Here is a 21354-nt window from a genome sequence, read left to right on the forward strand (position 1 = left end):
CACAATTTCGCCCGGCTCCAACACTGTCTCACTCCGCAGGCCACCGAAATCCTCATACACGCCTTCATTACATCAAGGCTTGACTATGCGAACTCACTGCTTGTTGGCCTCCCCAACTCCTCCAAGATGCAGATCATTCAGAATGTTGCAGTCCGTGTCCTCTCCCACACTAGGCTCTGCGACCCTATCACCCTCATCCTTGCCCAACTCCACTGGCTTCCCATCACACAAAGAATACAGTTCAAGATCCTGGTCCTCACCTTCAAAGCCCTCCACGGTCTTGTTTCCCCTTACCTTTCCGACCTCCTAACCCCCTACCACCCTGTTCGCTCCCTCTGCTCAGCGGGCCCTGGCCTGTTTCACGTCCCCCGTCTTGCTCACCCCACTATGGCGGGCGGGCATTCCGCCACTCTGCACCCACCCTCTGGAACTCCATCATGCAATCCCTCCATCTCGTCCCCTCCCTCACTACCTTCAAGACCCACCTCAAGACTCTCCTCTTCAACTGTGCTTTCAATTTCCCTGCTTCCGACTGCCCCATTCCCCATCACCGCCACAAGCCACCTCGGACCCAGACCCCGGGGGCTAACCTCCTTCCTCATCCGCATCCCCACCCTCCCTGCCAACCAATCCACTATCTCCTCCCATCCCACACATCCCCCTGCCAACTGTCCACTCCGCATTGGCCTTCAATGCTCCATCTGCTCCATCTGCAACAAGATCCTGGCCATCAATTAACTCATCCTCGATGAGAACACTGACATTATGGCCCTCACAGAAGCCTGGAAACCCCCCAGGTGACACCTTCCCCCTCACTGAGGCCACACTACCCTGCTACACCTACTACCATGCCCAACACCCCAACTGCCGTGGCGGCGGGGTAGCCCTCATCTCCAGGGCGTCACTTGCCCTATTCTCCCACTCCAGCGGCTCCCTTCCCGCTGCCTCTGCTCCGACCGCCTCATCATCCTGGGCGACTTCAACCTCCACTTCACCCCCTCCTGCTCTACCTCCTCAGACTTCTACTCTCCTCTCTCAACCTCTTCCTTCACATCCACTCTGTGTTCACGGCCACCCGCTTGACCTGATGATCACCCAGGGCTTCAGCATCTCAGATGTCACCATCACGACAACAACAACAAAACCATTTCATTTCTATATCGTCTTTCACGTCGGGAGGACATCCCAAGGCGATGGACAGTGTACAGCATTTCAGACCCAAGCTGGGGTCAGGGGGGGGAGAAGGGAGGGAAGGGAAAGAGGGCATGGTCGAAGAGGAGGGTCTTGAGGCGGGACTTGAAGGAGGCTAAGGAGGGGGCGAGGCGGAGTGATTGGGGGATGGAATTCCAGAGGTTGGGGGCAGAGTGGCTGAAGGCTCTCCCACCAGTGGTGGGTCGGGGGACGTGGAGCAGGCCGGAGCCGGCTGAGCGGAGGGAGCGGGCGGGTTGGTAGGGGGTTAGGAGGTCGTAGAGGTAGGGTGGGCGAGGCCAGTGAGAGCTTTGTAGGTGAGGACCAGGATCTTGAACTGGATACTCTGAAGGACAGGGAGCCAATGGAGTCGGGTGAGAATGGAGGAGATGGGGTCAAGGAGTTCGGTGCGGAAAAGGACATGGGCTGCAGAGTTCTGGATTATCTGCAGCCTGTGGAGGGAGGAGTTGCGAAGGCCGACAAGCAGGGAGTTTGCATACTCGAGCCTGGAGGTGATGAAGGCATGAACAAAAATTTCAGTGACTTGAGGGGTGAGGTAGTGGCAGAGTCGGGCGATTTTACGGAGGTGAGGGAAGGCAGAGCGGGTCATGGCTTGGATGTGGGGAAGAAAAGACAACTCAACGTCGGCAAGACCGAGGCACTCCTGATTGGCTCACGCCAGCCCCTCCACACCTCGGGCGCTGGCAGCATCAGCATCCATGGCTGCACACTCAACCTCACAAAGCCAGTCAGGAACCTGGGTATCTTGTTTGACCCTGAACTGTCTTTTCTCCCCCATATCCACGCCCTGAGCGGCACTGCCTACCACCAACTCCGCAACATTGCCAGACTCTGCCACTGCCTCACCCCTCAGGCTGCCGAAACCCTCACCCACGCATTTGTCACATCAAGGCTCGATTACGGAAACTCCCTCCTCATCGGCCTTCCCAACTCTTCCCTTCACAAGCTGCAGATCATCCAAAATTCTGCAGCTCGTGTACTCTCGTGCACCTCCATGACCCTATCACTCCCACCCTCGCCTGACTCCACTGGCTCCCCTCAGAGGTTCAAATTCAAGATCCTCGTCCTCACTTTCAAGGCATACATGGCCTTGCCCCCTCCTACCTCTCCGACCTGCTGACTCCCTACCAACCTGCCCGCTTCCTCCGTTCGGTAGACTCCGGTCTGCTTCATATCTCCCGCCCGACCTGCCTTACTATCGGTGGCCGGTCTTTCAGCCTCTCTGCCCCCACACTCTGGAACTCCATCCCACAGTCCCTTCACCTCGCTTCCTCCCTTGCCTCCTTCAAGGCCGGTCTCAAGACTCTTCTTCGATTGTGCCTCCGGTCGCCCTCCCACCTCTCTGCCTTCCCTCACCCCTACCCCACCCCTCCCCTATTCTTGGGTTCTGACCCCTGACTGTCCAGTGCTTTTGGACGTTCTCCTGACATGAAAGATGCTTTATACATGTAATTTTGTAGTTGTTGTTCCTCCCCCTGCCCTCCACCCTCTCACACCCCAACCCCCAGCTCGGGTCCATAACTCTGTCTGTCCAGCACCTTGGGATATCCTCCCGACGTGAAAGGCGCTTTACAAATGTAATTTTGTTGTTGTTGTTGCATTTGATGTAGTGCTCATCAAATTATAGAGACATCTCAAAGCTTTTTGCAGAATTTTACAATAAATTATAATGACTGTGTATTTGTAGGTAAATGCAGCAGCCAATTTGTGCACATCAATGTCCCATAAACAGCCATGAAGTGAATAGCTAACCTTTGTTTTTTGGCCTAATGTTGGCCAGGACACCAGGTGAAACGCCTTTCTCTTTTCGAATAGTCCAGTAAGCTCTTTAAAATCCACATGAACAGATGGAGAGAAAGGGAATGCCACTGCTAACATTGCTCACCTCTGTTGCAAAAGGCAAAGCAACCTGTGGCAACAACTTCATCCTTACAACATCAAGCGATGCAAAACAAACTCTCCTTTATGGAAGGAAAGCTTGTAAAAGGTTAAAAGAAATACTGAAGTACTCAATATGAAAAAAAAGTAGTGTTTTCAGGGTCGGAGCACATTCTTGGGTTAAGGTGACACAAACTATTTGAGTTTGACTTTGATTTATAGCACCACCCTGATTCTGTAGTGTACTAACAGTCCAATAATGGACTCTGTGTTCCCTAAGTTCAGGCTGCTTTCCCATTAACATGTGCAGTGTATGGACAAAAACGCTTCACCCATCACACACTTTCCACTGGCTTCTGTTATAACTGAACAATAAATTGCTGATGCGATTAGTAATTATCCGGGAAAAGAGTTTAGTTTATTGCCTCTTAGGAAGTTACGTCCTGACCTTGGTTAAGTACTAATCAACTCTGGTTGTCCCCAAGGACACAGGGTATTTTATCACACAGCCTCATTTTAGTAGTAGCTGAAATCAGGCAATGCTTCTTAACAGATTTCACTTTGCACCTGTCAATAAATGTCATATTGCAATAAATTATAAAAATAAAATATGGACCCACACTACCCAGCAATGTGGTATACCAGGATTCAATGAGACAATTTGAAAAGAGAAGGGAGTTTCTCCCTGTGTCCTGGTCAACATTTCCCAAGATGAAAAATAATTCAATTCATGACTCTTTGTGGGATATTGGTGTGTGCAAATCCGCTGCCACATTTGCTTACAAATACACAATCACTACATTTTATGGTCCCATTTTAAACTTTATGAAGAGCCTTGAGATATTTTCTTATGGTAAGGAGTTGCATCAGCTGCATCAACTGTAATTATCTAATTTTCCACCATTTCATTCCCTCGTTTTCATTCCCCTTTATTTCGTTCTCACCACTTCATTCCTGCTGTTGCATTCCACCGATTCCATTTCCACCTCATCAATCCCCTGTGTACCATTATTCCTCTCCCTTTCCCCACCAACGCCATTTGGCTCAGCAGAGACACGATAACATTTAGTGCCCAAGCGGCAGGCAGATTGGAGGTTTGGCATCCTTTGATGCGCAGATGTCTGGTAAAACAACTATTCTGCTGCTGTACCACTGAGTTGAAGGAAACAGCTACAGCTTGACTAAACAACAGGGAGTTTCTTTCTAAGAAAAGCTTCCAAAGGATTTCTGTGTGAGGGACAATATATAATAATAAAATAGAATGAGTAGGAAGCAAGGAATCAAGATGAGATTGGATTGCTCCAGTGAAGGACTGCAAAATTGGATTTCTGGCTCATAGATCACTTTATTGGACTACTGGTTGCTGAATTTACTGTTATTATTTAAGTTATTTGCTATCTATCTATCTCTTTCTCGCGCTCGCTCACTCTAAAATGCAGTACTGTGTATTTGTAAGCAAATGTGGCTTCTAAATTTGGCAATGTGGCATCTAAATGGAAGAGATAGAAGAAGCTGGGAGCTGACCAGGGTCCTGTGTGTTTCAGTCAGTCTGTCTTATGACATTTGAGTCAGGCATTATTAGATTACTTATACATGTAGAAGGGAGTGGGTAGATTCAGACTAGAGGTTAAAATGCTCTCCTTCACTCAGGCACGCAGTAATCACATCAATGCTTAAGGTTGGTTACTCATTGCCATCCTGTGCACTCTATAGCAACCCTTTCCTACACTGTAACAATCCCGAAGTGATTGTTAAAAGCTATAAGCCTATTACTTTTGATGATGGCAAGAATCCCACTGCAACTGACTATAAACTTCCAGTTGATACCCTTTGTGCATAGAGCAGGGATGGGCAATTATTTTGGCTGTTGGGCCACTTGATGAGTTTTGGTAAGCTTCGCAGGCCACACACTTAATATAGATGCAAATGCTTAATAATAGCTCAAAATCAAGTCTTACATCTGTACATGCATAAAATAAAGTCTATATAATTGACATTCATTAAAATTAGGTTAAATAAAAACTATGCCATAGAGCTTCCCGTTTGCTTATGGAAGGTTCTTTAGACTGCCATCCAAACCTACTACGGTACTGTAAATAGCTAGAAATAAGTGCTGGTTCACTGTATTTGAACACACTCCCATTTTAAACACTGCTTATGGGGAGACCCAGAGAGCAGAGCATAGACATTACCGAACAAAGATAGCATGGATTCTCCAGCCCACCCTCTGTATATTTCCGGGGCTTAAGACTGGAATTCTGCTCGGAGTTCCATATAGCAGCATTGACAATGTTGGCCTGGAGTACAATTTTCCCTGGTATAAACATGGATTGCAAAATCGCTTCACAAACTTTACACAGAATGTCAGTCCTAGGGGGGTGCAGGTGGGGGAGAAAGCAGATACTATCAGATAACTCAGTAAATTTTCCGACAGTTCAAGAAACATTCCCATAATGGAGTCCTGAATCTTTGTGGTTAGAGCACTCGCCTCGCCAGCGAGAGTACCTGGGTTTGATTCTCGGGCAGGGCGAAACGTTGGGCAAGTTTCCTTACTCCACACACACCCCTCTGTTTATACCTAACAGTAAGTCGGAACCTGTTGTTTGTCAATTGGCGGATCACTCTCCGGGGGTAATAATCCCTTTAAAAAAATGAAAAATAATAATAATAATTTGGTCATTCAATCCACGTTTGTGGGACACTGCTGTGTGCGATTGGCTGGGGGATTATTTTTACGAATTGTGAAAAACGGCAATTTAAAAGCAATTAAAGATTGAATTTAATTTTTTTCTTTGGTCTTAACCTTTAAGTGCACAGACCGAGGGAATCCAGCCTCAGCAAAGGGAGCACTAGAATTCCAGTCTACCACTGCTACAGGCCATCACTAGAGGTGTTGGTATCACCCCCTCCCACATCTCATCCTCACCCGACTCAAATGCATTTGCATTTTCCATCAAAGTTCTCTGGGTAAAACAGGAGCCCTGGTTGATTTTCCTCTTTCCTACCTCAGGAGCACTGAGTCCAATTGCAGAACCACTATCCTGGCTGAGATCAGCGAGTGCAATCTAGACATTGAAATTCCCATTTTAGTGATGCGCTGAGTCAGGTCTTTACCCACTGGGTCATTAGGAAAACTCCAGCGGAATAATCTAAAACCACAAGGACTCTAGCTGTTTGCAGGTGGACACAAATGAGGGCATGATCTGCGGCTGGCTGCCTCTGCTTCGGCATTTTTCTACACTGCAGTTGCTTTCACGCTGTTACTGCAGCCACTTAAGCTGATCAGTTATGTGCCAATTCACATCAACGCTCCAGCCGACAGCCTTTCATAGCTGAAGCAGAAATGTAGCTTTATGTGCCCCCTCCCCCATTCCCACCCCTACCCCACGCTCCCCTCCTGCCCTCAAATCTCCATTTGTATCAAACTTTTGTCTCGGGGCCTTGAGCACCTGGATATTAAACATGTCGCATGGTTTTGATTTGTTTAGCTGAAGGGCAACGAAATTAAATCAATGACTGCCATTGAATGATAAATGTTGCTGTCCAGTTTTGCCACTGAAATGAAACTTGAGTTAAGTGAAGCTTATATGAAAAGCATTCACTGAACAATTAGATTCATAGCTCTCGCCACTACCCTCCCTACAATTGTAAATCATGGCTGCATTAGCCAAACAAATTCTCTCTTTACAGCCTTTACGCGTGACCTTTATTACAATACATCTCACCTCACAAGCAGGAGAACCTGGGTTCGATTCCTTGGGGAAACCTTAGGGAAGTCTCCTTCCTCCATAAGCCTCTGTTTACCTAGCAGTAAGTAGGAACCCAGTTGTTAGGCAATTGGCAAGTTACTTTCTGGGGGTAATAATCTCTTCAAAAATAATAATAATAATTTGGTTCATGCAATCCTCGACTGTTTGTGGGACAGTGCTGGCTGCCGCGTTTCACCCAGAAAATACAGTGAATCCACGGTACAATATATTCTGTGAAGAGCTTTGAGACATCTCAACGATGTGATAATGCCAGGATTATTATTAGGAATATTATGATGCACAAATGTTGTGTCTCTAAGCTGAGTATTTGGTTTGCACAAGCAAGGCACTTTGGCATGAGAGTATTTTGTCACCGTTCTTTCAGCAGTCACAGTGAGTGGTGGAAAGCTGCAGCTGGTTGAAGCTGTCACGAGCATTGCTTTAACAGCATGATTTCAACCAATTGTTGTAGAAATAACCTACACAGAACCTAATGGTTAAAGTAATAGAGTCAGTAGAAAAGGACGATACATTGCAGTCCGGCTAGGCTCACAGTAAAAAATAGAGAGAGAAATTATTTCAAATTCTAAAACTATTGATTTAATCAGATCCAATTATCACTGAGTAAAGTCTCATCTGTACTTCTGTCTTTTTTTCCTTTGTTGATGTATTCTCTATTCATAGTTGCTTTTCCTCATCATTTTCAGTTCTCCTTTTAAATGGTGACGGTCTGTGTTCATACTCAGCAATATCCTATATAATATTTGCTAGTGAGACACTGGGCAGAAGTACCTATTGATCAGGGCTAGGTGGCTCAATGAGTTAGAACATTCTCCTTGCAACACTGGATTCACCTGAGTTCAGATCCATTCTCATAGATCGATAAAGTGAAGGCATCTGTTGTTAGCATACCACTTGAAATAAGTGTGTGAAGCTTATATAAATCTTCCTGTTGTCATGGATCCACACAGGCGTTTTAAGACCTTGCTTTTAAGTCATCTTTCTCCTCCGCATCCTCTCGGCTACCCACCCCCCAGCTTGGGTGTCTACTTGGCTTTATCAATAGTTTTATGGTGCCCCCCCCTTGTGAAACACATTGAATAAATGCAAATTTGTATTGTATTATAAGAGAATTACCCATATTGCAATCTCACACATGGTTCAGATGGATATGGGAAATAGAATTAGAGCAGATTGAGAATAAACCACGTTGTTGGTTGGTGTGGAGAGTTCCAACCTGCCCAGGGAATGGTCTTTAGGTGTAAAGCATGAAAACGTGGAGGGTGTAAAATTGTTGGTATATCTTCAGGTGATGTTGCTTGGTAAAATGTGGCTGTGGCTTGGTAAAATGATTGTTCCCCAAATCATTTACAGCAGCCATCGAGCTAGCTCGCAGCACTTATTGAAAGTGTTGCCTCATTGATCATGACATTTCAGTGGTATTTCATCAGGCACTGGCTTAATCTTACATGTAGACTGGACAATGACAGGAACAGAGAGTCACTGTTTATTTTTCAATAAACAGCCAATTTTTCATACAACAATTTCCCGCAAACAACCAGGAGAATGATCAATTTATTTGGAGGAGAGTTTTAGTAATAATAATAATGAGACTTGTATTTAATATTGTGGCTTACATTATCACGATATCTCAAAGTGCTTCATAGGATCCACTATAAAGTGAAGTGGTTGTGTTTTTGTGGGCAAACCTAGCAGCCAATTTGCACACTGCAGTGTCCCACAAACAGTCAATGAAATGAATGACCAATTTTATTTGGGGGATCATTGGCCCAGACATCGCAAAACACTCCCTTCCCTTTTCGAATAGTGCCATAGGATCTTTAACATTTATAAACTAAAGTTCCATCTTATAATCCCTGCAGTCAGATATAACTAGTGACTTATTTTAATAATTGTTATCAGTGATAACTATCACACCACCTGTGGCATTCCCTGTCATGTTGCAAGCAAACCGATTCACTTTGCGATAGGATTCAGCACATTTACCGTTAACACTAAGCTGCGCTTTTTCTACTTCAGCCCCTAGTGCGATTAATCCATATTGTAACATAGAAAACAGATCTGAGGGATGGCTTCAAACACCAGATGCCATCCCACCATCATGGTGTTTGATAGAACTACTCCAACTAGCACTAGAATGGAGGGATGATATCTGAGCAGCATGTGTACCTTCCACTGTAAAACATTGAGTGAAGTGCTTGTTCTCTGGAGAATCCCTTGACAGGCTTGCCTCGCCTCATAAATAATAACATAAAGAACACTTCACTACCAGATAATTCTCCAAGCATTATTCAAGTGTACAGAGATGGCTGTTTATTTTTTTCCCATGGTTGAGGACCTCTCTTTCTCTATTTCTTTTGTGCCCTACTTTAGAAACTAAATAAAATCCTGTCCAAGTCGAGTTACAGGGACGGAAGGGATATATCCCCTGGTTTGGATTTCGTGCACTAAAAATCTGACTTGTTAAATCCTGGAAAACCTCTCGGAGAAACTCTTGGGAACTTGAGATTCCAATATAATCCCATACATTTTAAACACTTGATAATTGGAAGTTTTTTTCTTCTTACAGTCAAATATTGGAGCCAGAAGATTTATCTGTGCTCCCCTGTTACAGTATTTATCGACCATTTTAAGGCTGTTCTGCCAGCATTTTTGTCCTATTAGTAAACATGCCTCTAATGTCCAATAAGCTCTGTTCTCCCAGTCACTCTGACTTCTCTGTCCTTGACCTTCGACAATGCATCAGTCACTCCAAAACACATTTGGTGCATGCCATTGCGGAGCAACTTTGCAACATTAAAAAATAGATTCAATCTGAAAGAATTGCTCCGTTTCCAATCCTACCTTTCCCACCATCTACACTTCGTGGCCACTAACGACTTCTCCTCAAGACCCTGCACGGTCACGTGTGGTGTCCCTCAGGGCTCTGTCCTCGGTCCCGTCTTCTTCAATCTACACATGCTCCCACTCTGTGATATCATCCGCAGGCATAGTGTCAATTTCCACATGTATGTGGATGACACACAACTCTACCTCATCAACTCCACCCTTGACTCCAGGACTATTGATGTCTGACTAATTGTCTGGGACTGTCTGGAGGAAGTTGGAGAGCCAACTTCCTCCAGCTCAATGTTGGTGATACGGAGCTCCCGGCAGCGCCTCCTCACCTCAGCCACTGACACTAATACCATTCATGGCTACTCTCTTCACTTCACAGAGCCAATCCAAAACCTCGGTGTCCTTTTCAATCCTCAGTTATTCTTCAAACTTCATATTTGTGCGATGACCTATTCCTCCTTGTCACACCTCCGCAACATTGCCCACTTTCACCACTATCTCTCACCGCAGGCCACCGAGACCCTGATCCACACTTTCTCAACTCTTCCCTCCACAAGCTGCAGATTATTCAGAACTCTGCAGCTTGTGTCCTCTCCCGCACCAGGCTCCAGGAACCTATCACTCTCATTCTTGCCTGGCTTCTCTGGCTTCCCATTGCTCAGAGAATTAAGTACAAAACTCTCGTTCTTACCTTCAAGGCCCTCCACAGTCTTGTTCCCCCCTACCTCTCTGACCTCATAACCCCATATCAGCCTGTCCACTCCCTCCGCTTGGCAGACACCAGCCTGATTCAGGTCCCCCACACTTCCCGCCCCATCATTGGCGGTTGAGCATTCAGCATCTCTGCCTCCACACTCTGCAATTCTATTCTGCAATCCCTCCGCCTCACTCCCTCTCTTGCCTCCTTCAAGTCCCATCTTTAAACCTTCCTCTTCGATCGTGCCTTCGGCCACAATCCCACTTCCACTCCGACTGCCCTTCTGACCCCAACTCCCAGCTCAGGTCCAAAACCCCTGATTGTCCATCACCCTGGGTTATCTTTCCAACATGAAGGGTGCTATACAAGTGTAATTTGTTGTTGTTGTTTAAAAGAGCCAGTCCAGACACAATGGACTGAATGGCCTTCTTCTGTGCTATAAATTTCTATAGTTTTATGGATCTATGACTTCAGTGTCTGTTTTCCAACCATATATTAACTTTATCCCTTAAATAAGGAATGAAGAGGGAGAAATTCCAAGAGTCAAACTGTTACAGAGCAAAAGGAAATTTGCGTTATTTTTTGCGCTGTTTCAGTAGCATGGAGAGATTGCTGCTTTCATGCAAGGGGCCCTCTGACAAGGTTTTTCTTTAAAAAAATTGGCATTCAGAAAACAATCTTTGAAAATAATTCCCTGTTGTCTGGTTGCAAAGTCTGGTTACCTTGTGCAACTGGTTCACTCCCTAACAAGGTACAACAGCCTTGTATTCTGGGCTGTGTTTGGTTGTGAATATTCCTGCTTCCTGCATGATGCTATCAGCAGTGAACGCAGCACATAGAATGACTCTACAGTACTGAACCAGTACAAAAAAATTACAATTCCCTCTTCAGCAGTTTGCCTTCCTGGAATTTTTCCCCCTTGGTTTCTATGATTACCGAAGAAACAGTGCCCAGGATGCGAGAAATGGAAATTCCACTCTTGTGAATTATCTGGCACAGAATAAAATGCCACAGGATAACTATATGCTGTAAGCAGATCAGGACCCAGAGGATAAAAGCGTTAGACACATGGTAGGATAAAACAAAAGTGTAGGATTCAGAGGCGACTTGGCAGAAACCAAATCAATCAGAGCCATAAAGCGTGTGTGGGGAATTGCTGGAATTAATGAGGCTAAACCTGCACAGCTTGCCACCACGAGGCACTGGTAAACTTCCCGTGGCTTGTTCATCTAGAATCATCCTTGCTGCAAGAAGTTTGTCTTCCAGGGCTTTCATGAGCAGACTGGGAAGAACCCCTTTGCCCACTGATATCTCTACTTCTCCAAGTCCACCTGATGAGCCAGGCAGGTTGGTCAATCATCCATCCTGTCACTGAACATTGCAGCTCTGACTGGCTGAGGACCACCACAGAGAATAGAGTAAGCTCTGCTCCTCCAAAGCCAGGCATGTAACCATGGTACCAGCTTGATCTTATTTGGGGCCCGGCTTACCTCCCCCCCACCCCCACGCACATACACGCACCCCCCGAGGAGGGTCACCAATCACCAATCAGATTGTTTACAAGTTGAGGTTTGAGCACTTTCTTACAATTGTGGGCGCAATTTGGACCTGAAGTAGATCGATACAAATGTGCAATTTCGAAATAAAGTCCTTTCTGACCACAGTTATAAAAAGCAGTGCTTTGGGTCCAGAAATTAACATTATAACAGATCAGTGAAAATACTTCTGATTGTACAGAGTGACTCCATTATAAAGTGCCTGGCTAGAGCATGAGGTTCACTTCTAATGCAGGTCTCCTATGGACCCGCAATTATAGCAACAAATTAGTCTCTTGATTCTCAGATAACTGGTGACCATTGCTCTCAGCTTCTGAGATAAATTAGCCTTACTTACAGTAATTAGGTCCGCCACTGTTAAGCACTTTGAGAAGTTACCCCGCTTGAAGGTCGCCATATAAATGCAATTTGTTGTTATAATTGTGGATCACGGGGGACATACCATTATAAACAAACCTCATACTCTCGCCAGGCACTTTCTAATGGAGTCACCCTGTACAATGCAATACAAATCAACATTTATATAGCACTTTGATGTTGGGTGATATCCCAAGGCGCCTAACAGTAATGTCTTTGAACCAAGTGGGATGAGGAGGGGAAAGATGAATGAAAAAGAGGTCAAAGAAGTAGGTCTTGAGACAGACCTTGAACGAGGTGAGGGTTAGAGTGAGGTGAGAGAGGGAGTGTATAATGTCTTGAGAAAATCCGAGCCCCGCTCCCCACCTTTCATATTTTCTTTTCTGTACATTGTCTTCGGAATTAAGAAAGTTATTCAGCACATACACACTGAGCGTTACTGCTGCAGCGGTCAGCAAAGGGGCAGACAAGCTGCTTCTCTCACTCCGAGAGTAAGGAGTTCATTGTTGAACAGCGCCTGCAGCCTCCGGTGACTTTGCAGTTTGTTACCAGCATTAAAGTTCAACAAAAGAAAATGTTGATGGTCATTTCTTCAGATACCAGTTGCTAGGTATCCGATCAGTGCATTTGTTTTGTAACAAAGACTTGGCAGAGCAAAGGAGCTGAGCCCTGGGAGTGAGGCGTGCAGTACGATGCAGGTGCAGCAGGTGGTAAAAGGTTATTGTTTACTGATACAGAGGACAAGTATCACCAATGGTACATATTAGGAATGCACTGGGTTCAGGAGATGCTCTGCAGAATACAGACTTAAGGTGTCTGGTCAGGCCTTATCAGCTTTATTGGGTTTCTAGAACCCCCTTTAAGTGTCGGCTGAATGCTGTATGACCCTGAACAGCATGCCTACCTACCTGCCCGTACCCTCCGTTCCTCCGGCTCCGGTCTGCTCCACGTCCCCCGCCCCAATCGCCCTACCATCGGTGGTCGGGCCTTCAGCCTCTCAGCCCCGAGGCTCTGGAACTCTATCCCCCAGTGCCTTCGCCGCCTCCTCCCTTTCCTCCTTCAAGGCCGGTCTCAAGACCTTTCTCTTTGACCGTGCCTTCAGCTCCCCTCTCGACTCTCTTCCCCCTTCTCGCTCCTTCCCTTCCCTCCCCTCACCCTGACCATTTCCCCCCTGCTCGGGTCATGACCCAACTGTGCAGCGCCTTGGGACGTCCTCCTGACGTGAAAGGCGCTTTATAAATGGAATCTTGTTGTTGTTGTTGTTGTTGAGATCAGAGGGGAGTTGGACACAAAATGTGATAGTCTGCTCTACCCACTCCCAGTAGTCTGTCTCTGAGTTTCAGGCCGAGATCCCACATGAATCCCATTTCTTTGAAACCATCATGTGGTGTCAGGGTATCAACCTGATTCAGTTGGTAGCACTCACAAATCCTGAATGTATTTCTTTCCTTAATTTACAATATTCCCCAAATAAGGAACATCCTATCCACTTGGCAGAAATGCTGTTTAAACCTCTTCCTAAAAAACAGGTTTGGGGCAGAATACAATGGTTTCTCACATTCCAAATTTGTTCCATGTATTTCCCTCCAGACAGAGTCCAATCCCAACTCTTCAGTTTATTTTTGAAACTTCATTTTAAACTGGTATCTCATGGTTCGGGGTTGGGGGTGGGCTGGAGGAGCAGTATTAAAGCACTGCTTCTCACGGCCCCTAATCAATGTCTTCACAACAATATCATTTATTTCAGGCAAACGGAGAGGGGATTTGATGCTTCTTCACTGGATGGACATCTTCTTTAAACTGGGATTCAAAATTAAAATTATAAATTGAAAGGCTGCTGTGTGGCCTGAGCCAAATGTTTTGCTCTCCTGACTTGCTGAAACAATAAAATTGTAGCATTTTGAACCTGAAAAGTCCAGAAATCAGAGGGCATTTTCATTCCCAAACTTGGCCTTGAAGACATGCTTTTAGGGATGTGGAGAAAAGACATAAAAATGGAGTTGAAGAATCTGCCACAGTTTAGTAAACTGCTGGAACAGATCAATGGTTGAATGGTTTCTGCCTGTTGTTATATTTAAAATAAAAATATGAGAGGGTTTATGAACACGGCAGATTTGCCTTGTTGTAGCATTCTGAGGCACGAATAGACCATAAGTGTGCAGGTTTACAAACTCACATCTATTGACGGACACACTGAGGCGGCTTAAAAGACTTCGGATATCAAGGAATCTAAGTTTACCTCACCTACTACTACAAAGTGCACTGTCACATTACCCGTGCTGGGCACTGGAACAGCTCTGATTTAACAACAACACCTTGCATTTATATAGCGCCCTTCACAAGGGTAGTGTCTTGGAGCATGTCTCGTGCACTCCCGGCCTTGTGTTTGTTTCTAATGGAAAGTCAATACTTGTCCGTTGCAATGATTTTGTAGAGAGAATTATTTGTGCTTTGGTGCACACCGTAATAAGTCACCTTGAATTGATCAGCTGGACAGCTGGGTTGACAGAAACCTCAATCTTGTTTTAACGTTAGACACTGCATACAGCAACCTCTGTAACCAAGCTTCTGTCAACTGTACTGTTAAATGCCTTGGGACATCCTCCCGATGTGAAAGATGCTATAGCAATGTAAGTTTGTATTTGTATTATTGCATAAGCTTCTGCCAGAAAATGGAAAATCATAAGAAAGTCTGGAACAAGAACTTTTTACCACATCAAGCTCACTACTTCCACAGAACTGGGTCTAATATGATTAGGGGAGAGGAGGGAAAGGGAGAGGAGAAAAAGAGATGAAGAAAAGAGGGAAGAGAACAGTAAATTAAAGGAGGAGAGCAGAGGGCAAAGAAGGGGAGAGGAGAAACTGGGGGGTAGTATAAATTATATCTTACCCCAACCCCCCAACTCCCACTCCCCCAGTCACTTTGGTTTTCTGGCAGGACATTTGAGGATATAGCATGGGGGGAGTGGAATCCAGCACTTGCCTCTTTCTGGCCTTTTGGGTATCAGATAGATTGAAGCCGTGTTAGATATGGAATCGGTTCAGTGCTCAGTGCTGTGGATTTCATCCTCTTTCCAGTGACTAAGCAGCAGCTGTAAGTTCCTGCAATTCCACATGCTGCAGTTTGCCAAATCCTAGGTCTGCAGTGCCTTGTGCATACCACCCACATACTAATCAGTGGTAGCACACCCCCACGCACAGGCTGTCGTGGCCTTTCCCTTTCTTGTGTGTAACTATCAGGTACAGATAAGTTTTATGGTTTTATATTTCAGTAGCTGCGTTATCTATTGCATGTCTTTTTAACCACATATAATCCATTTCAAAAAATATTTTTTCCTACTATGAACACATTCAGGTACCTATTAGGATAATAATAATAATAAACCTTCCAATTATTACAATGGCTTTCCCATCAGGAGGACGTCTTGAAGTTCTTCTAGGGATTTTTCTGTAAAGTGTAGTGACAGTGTATTCTGTAGGTAAATATGGCAATCAATTTGCACACATCAATGTCCCACAAATAGCCACAAAGTGAGTGACCAATTTTATTCAGGGGATTTTTAGCTAAGACATGGGAGAAACTCCCCTCTCTTTTCGTATAGCAGCATGGGATCTTTAAAGTCCACCTGAATAGGCAGACTTTCTTTTGTTCAACGTTTTATCCAAAGGACAGCAACTCCAACAATACAGCGCTCCCAGCACTGCATTGGAGTGTCAGCCTAGACTGTATGAGTTCAAAGTTCCAACTTGAACTTGAATTAGAAGGATATGGCTTGAATCCACATCTACTTAGCCCAAAGGCAAGAGTGCTATCAACTGAGCCAGGCTATTGAATGTGAATTGACTCTTGACAACTTCTGGTGTCTTAATAATAATCATTTCATTTGATACAGTTAATTATCACATCAAAATATGTGGAGTCCTATAGCTCAGTGGTTAGAGCACTCGCCTTGCAAGCGTGACACCTGGGTTCAATTCCAGGCAGAGGGCGAAACCTTCGGCAAGTTTCCTTACTCCTGGAACGCCTAATAATAATCCCTCCAAAACAAAAAACAATAATAAATTGGTCATTTTCAATCCATGACTGTTTGTGGGACACTGCTGTGTGCAATTGGCTGCTGAGTTTCACCCACAAACATACAGTCAATTCACTTTACAGCATATTCTGTGAAGGTCTTTGAGACGTCTAGAAGACGTGAAAAGCGCTATATCAAATGCAAGGATTATTATTATTATTATAAAGGACTTCCCAGAGTTTTGGGTGTGTCATGTCTGTGCTACATACATTAAAGCTAGGGTTATAAATCAGTGAATTATAAAGCTGGTGATTCTTCCCAGATGACTGAATCCCTGGGGTGAGCCACAAGCCTCTAAGATTAATAGAGTTCTTATTTTAGTTATTTTGAAAAAACAGGATGAAGCTGCAAGTTAATAGTTTTAACATGATTTCCCCGCTTCCTCCTAAATCACCCACCATTCTCCTGCCAGGAGACCAGTGTCAAAACTACCCTGGGGTCTCTGTCACTGTCTGTTGATTGTTGGTAGAAAAGTGGCAAGAGCTCAGGGTGAGAAGCCATTTGATCTTCCTGAAGTATGTCTCATCCAGTACCAGGAATATTGGTTCACCTCAAGTTTTCAACTAACATTCAGATCAGCAGGGTGGTCTCCAGGATATGGATTAAGATGAGAAAAGGACAGATAGGATCCGGATTAGGAATTGTGTGATGGAGGGAGCTGTGGTCCCCACTTTCTTATTCTTTATCTGAAGGGAGTCACCTCACCTTCATTGGGCAGCTACCTCTGAAATTGGGAAGTGGATGGCATAAAGCCAAGTCCAGCCACTGTACACAGAGCAGTGTATTGCTAAAGTATGTCTCTTGTCTCAATCTCTCACATTGGAGTCCTGTAGCTCAGTGGTTAGAGCACTCGCCTTGCAAGCGAGACACCTGGGTTTAATTCCAGGCAGGGCAAAACCTTGGGCAAGTTTCCTTACTCCACACGCCTAATAATAATCCCTCCAAAACAAAACAATAATAAATTGTTCATTTTCAATCCACGACTGTTTGTGGGATACTGCTGTGCACAATTGGCTGCCGCGTTTCGCCCACAAATATACGGTCAATTCACTTTACAGTCTATTCTGTGAAGCGCTTTGAGACATCGAGAAGACGTGAAAAGCACTATATCAAATACAAGGATTATTATTATTATTGCCTTTACATCACGCAATTCTCTGATGAATGCGAAGCAGTGAATCGTTCTTTTGAAGGATCAAGCCTGAAACATTAACCCACCTTTCTGTTTCAGCTGCTACCCAAATTGTTGAGTATTTATGGCATTTTAGTGTTGAATTTCAGATTTTCCCCATTCCATTATTGAAATGTTTCGAATGCACCATGACAGCAGAACAAAATAATACAGTTTTTGAGTTGCAAAGAGCAGTTTCAAGATCAGAAATTTACCAGAGGGTAAATAACGACTGAAACAAGTTGCTAGGGGGTCAAGTTGTTGGTTGAGGCCAAGACACTGGATTCATTTAAAAACAGTTTGATGGGTATCATGGGAGGATGGTAGGGTGAATGTTTTGGAAGGTTGAGATCAAATGGGCCAAAGGGTCTTCTTGATCCAAACAAATCTTGTGATTTTGTGTGTGCTAGAAGTCACTATTGACAGCACTAGGAGGATGAGTTTCACTGAATCCCAACAATCAAAGAGCCATGATATTTGAAAGGAATAATATAAGCAATAAGGAGTTTCAGCACAGGTTTTTACGATGTTTTCCTCCATCTCACGAGAGTATGGAGCATGTGTTAGTGAGTCTTCCAATACTTTACACAGTGACCATTCTACATGTTTAAGCATAGACCGTCCATCCTCATAGTTCAACTGTAGGAAGTGAGCAGCTAGTCTGATTTGATCCTGATTCAACAAACCGATCAGCTCTCTTTATGGAGGTGCCATCATTAGACCCGAGTTCCCATCCATTTGATCAGATGTTAAAGATTCGCTATTCACTATTAAAGATGGCACTATTCAAAAAGAGAAGAGAGTTTCTCACCGGGTCCTGGCTAACAATCCCTCAGATAAAAATTGGTCATTCACTTCACGTCTGGCACTGGGACATGCTATGCATAACATTGGCTGCCATATTTGCTTACAAATACAGTTATAATTAGACTTTGTGGAAAACTCTGTGAAGCACTTTGAGACGTTTCCATACAATAAGGCACGATATCATATGCAAATATTATTTTTTTCATTTATTATCCTGTGGAGAATGGTGGCCATTTGAGTTCAGCAGCAAGGAATTCTGCCTTGCCCCCTGCTACAGACACACAAGTAAACAGCATCACCATGGTACCTTGCCCGTAAGTCTTTATTAAAGTAAAGCTAATGCTGCACTGCTTGACCAATAGAAAAAGCGTATGTTATCTTTCTTCCTCTCGTTGCAGTATACATGAAAGAACTTGCATTTTTGTAGCATTCTTAACAGTTCAGAACATCTCAAAGCACTTCACAGGAAACTACTGTCAAATGTAGTCATTGTTTTTGTAGGCAGTCGCAGGAGGCACATTGCGAATGGTATGTTCCCACAAATTACCTGGAGAAATTTTAGCCCTGACACCAGGAGAGCATCCCTTCCCCTTGCAAGTAACATAATTTTTTTTTTTTAATTCCACCTGAGGGGTAGGATAAGAATGGGAGAGTAATATATTGAGCATCTAGTGTGGACAAAGGTGCTCATTAATTACTATAGATTCTCAGGACATGTTCGTTCAGTGCGGGCCTGATTCCAGTAAAAGTCTCATGCACACAAATGATGCCTCATGTATCATTGCCAATGAATAGAAAATGTGTTGCTAGACAGCAAGAAATAACAGTATTACATTATTACAACAACAACTTGCATTTATATGGCATCCTTCACATAGGATAGCATCTTGGAGCGCAACAATACTGCATTACTTCTACTCTACCTCACAAGAATGACCCACATACAGAACCACTGTATGTAACATGCCTCTCTATAACATGGGCTCACTTATAATGCATTTGCATTTTGTTCCCTGAAAGTCCAACATCCCTTATCGTGCTTCAAACCCTGATGAGACAGAAGTACAATGTTGTAGCAGTCGGCGACATTCTGCGCACTGGTGCAATTACATCACCTGTGATGTGATCGGTTGGTTAACAGCCCGGTGGCACTGACCCATGGCCACTCTTGATCGGGCCCTGTTATAAGTTGGGCTGGAATTTTATGGTCCCTCCCCCAAAAATTACTGCCTTATAAAGGGGGCATCCTGTACCATGTTAACAATTTTCTGTGTAAAAGTAAATCTTCTCCCTTTTTATTTTGGTGATAATCAATAATGCTCTCTCATATGTTAATAATATTTCCAATTGATGCAGTACTTACATTTGAAATGGGGTCTTTCATGTCGTGAGGACATATCAAAGCATATGCTGTAAAGTGTAGTGAATGTGTATTTTGCGGTGAATGCAGAAATCAATTTGCACACAGCAGGGTCGCACAAACAGGTGTAAAATGAATCGATTATATTGGGGGATTGTTGACCAGGACACAGGGAGAAACACCCTTCACTTTTCGTAGAGTGCATGAGATCTTCAATATCTACCAGAACAGGCAGACAACCTCCAACCATGCAATGCTGCCCACCACTGCTTTGAAGCCTGGACTATGAATTCAACAGCCCAAGGTGAGCTTGTATCCACAACCTTTTGACTCCGCGGTGAGAATAAAGCGCTCTGTTATGTTAAAACATCTCAAAGGAAATGTCATCAAAGAATAACATCACAGGTGATTTCTGTCAAGTGCAGACACTGTGTATTTATAATAATAAGAATTTTTGCATTTGATATAGTGGCTTATCACGTCATTGAGACATCTCAAAGCGCTTCACAGAATATATTGTAAAATGGATTCACTGCGTATTTTATGGGCGAAAAGTGGCAGCTAATTGCTCACAGCAGCGTCCCATAAACAGTTGTGGATATTTGTAGGTAGATCAACAGTCGGGGCTCTGCATGACCATTGCCTCCCAGTCCCTCAGAGGATCAAGTCCTGTTTTACAAATCTCGCCATGGTGTCCCCCACTTTATACATGCAATCCTCTTTAGCCCAACATTTCAGCTGCATTCTCCACTGTTCCAAATTTGCTGATTTATTCTCCCCACCCCACACACACATTCCCCCCCCACCCCCACTCCATCCAATTCCTTTCACTTCCCCATAGATTGCCCAGCCTTCACCTACTATGTCCTGACCCCATGGAAACGCTCTTCCCAAACCATTTATTCCTATGCTTTCAAAATCCTCCACAAACATCACTTCCACGTTAACATCCTTAAATCTTTCATTTCTGTACTCAGGATCCATCATTACATTGCAATGTAAATTTGCGTTTGTACCCGCATCTTTCACGTCGGGAGGACGTCTCAAAAGGCTGAATGGTCCAGAGTTTGCACATTAGTCAGGTTCTGGGAGTGGGATGGGGTGGGTGTTAGAACAGCAGCCCTCTTACCCTGCCAGCTTCAAATCAGCTTCAGGCTAGTGCTGAGGATGCCAGTGTTGAGGGAATCAGTTTAGCAGCAGGAAATGATCAGAGCAGAGAAGGGTGAAAAGCAGAGGGAAACTGCACTGGGAGACGAGTGATCATTCCACCTGGCTGGCTGGCTGGCTGCTGGCTGGCTAACTGGCTGCTGGCTGGCTGGCTAACTGGCTGCTGGCTGGCTGGCTGGCTGGCTGCTGGCTGGCTGGCTGGCTGCTGGCTGGCTGGCTGCTGGCTGGCTGGCTGGCTGGCTGCTGGCTGGCTGCTGGCTGGCTGGCTGGCTGCTGGCTGGCTGGCTGGCTGGCTGGCTGCTGGCTGGCTGGCTGGCTGCTGGCTGGCTGGCTGGCTGCTGGCTGGCTGGCTGGCTGGCTGGCTGGCTGGCTGGCTGGCTGGCTGCTGGCTGGCTGGCTGGCTGGCTGGTGGGAGATGGAAGTGGAAAGCGTTTCATTATGTAAAAAGAAGAAGCGAGCGATCAACAT

The 21354-nt window shown here is 44.9% G+C and overlaps 1 protein-coding gene across 2 annotated transcripts in view; it reads left to right on the forward strand.

Annotated features, from left to right (window-relative positions):
* slc35f3b (solute carrier family 35 member F3b) overlaps positions 1-21354 on the forward strand; it is a 70681-nt gene that overhangs the window by 20481 nt on the left and 28846 nt on the right. Inside the window, exon 3 of one of the 2 annotated variants that reach the window (XM_042333405.1) lies at positions 1250-1281. The exons of the other annotated variant lie outside the window; for it this stretch is intronic. Within the exon in view, the coding sequence (XP_042189339.1) occupies positions 1250-1281 (32 nt within the window). The remainder of the gene's footprint in view (positions 1-1249; positions 1282-21354) is intronic. 2 annotated transcript variants of the gene reach the window in all.

Source organism: Callorhinchus milii, unplaced genomic scaffold (assembly GCF_018977255.1).
Source record: "Callorhinchus milii isolate IMCB2004 unplaced genomic scaffold, IMCB_Cmil_1.0 Scaffold3, whole genome shotgun sequence".
In the NCBI taxonomy this organism is placed as follows: Eukaryota; Metazoa; Chordata; class Chondrichthyes; order Chimaeriformes; family Callorhinchidae; genus Callorhinchus; species Callorhinchus milii.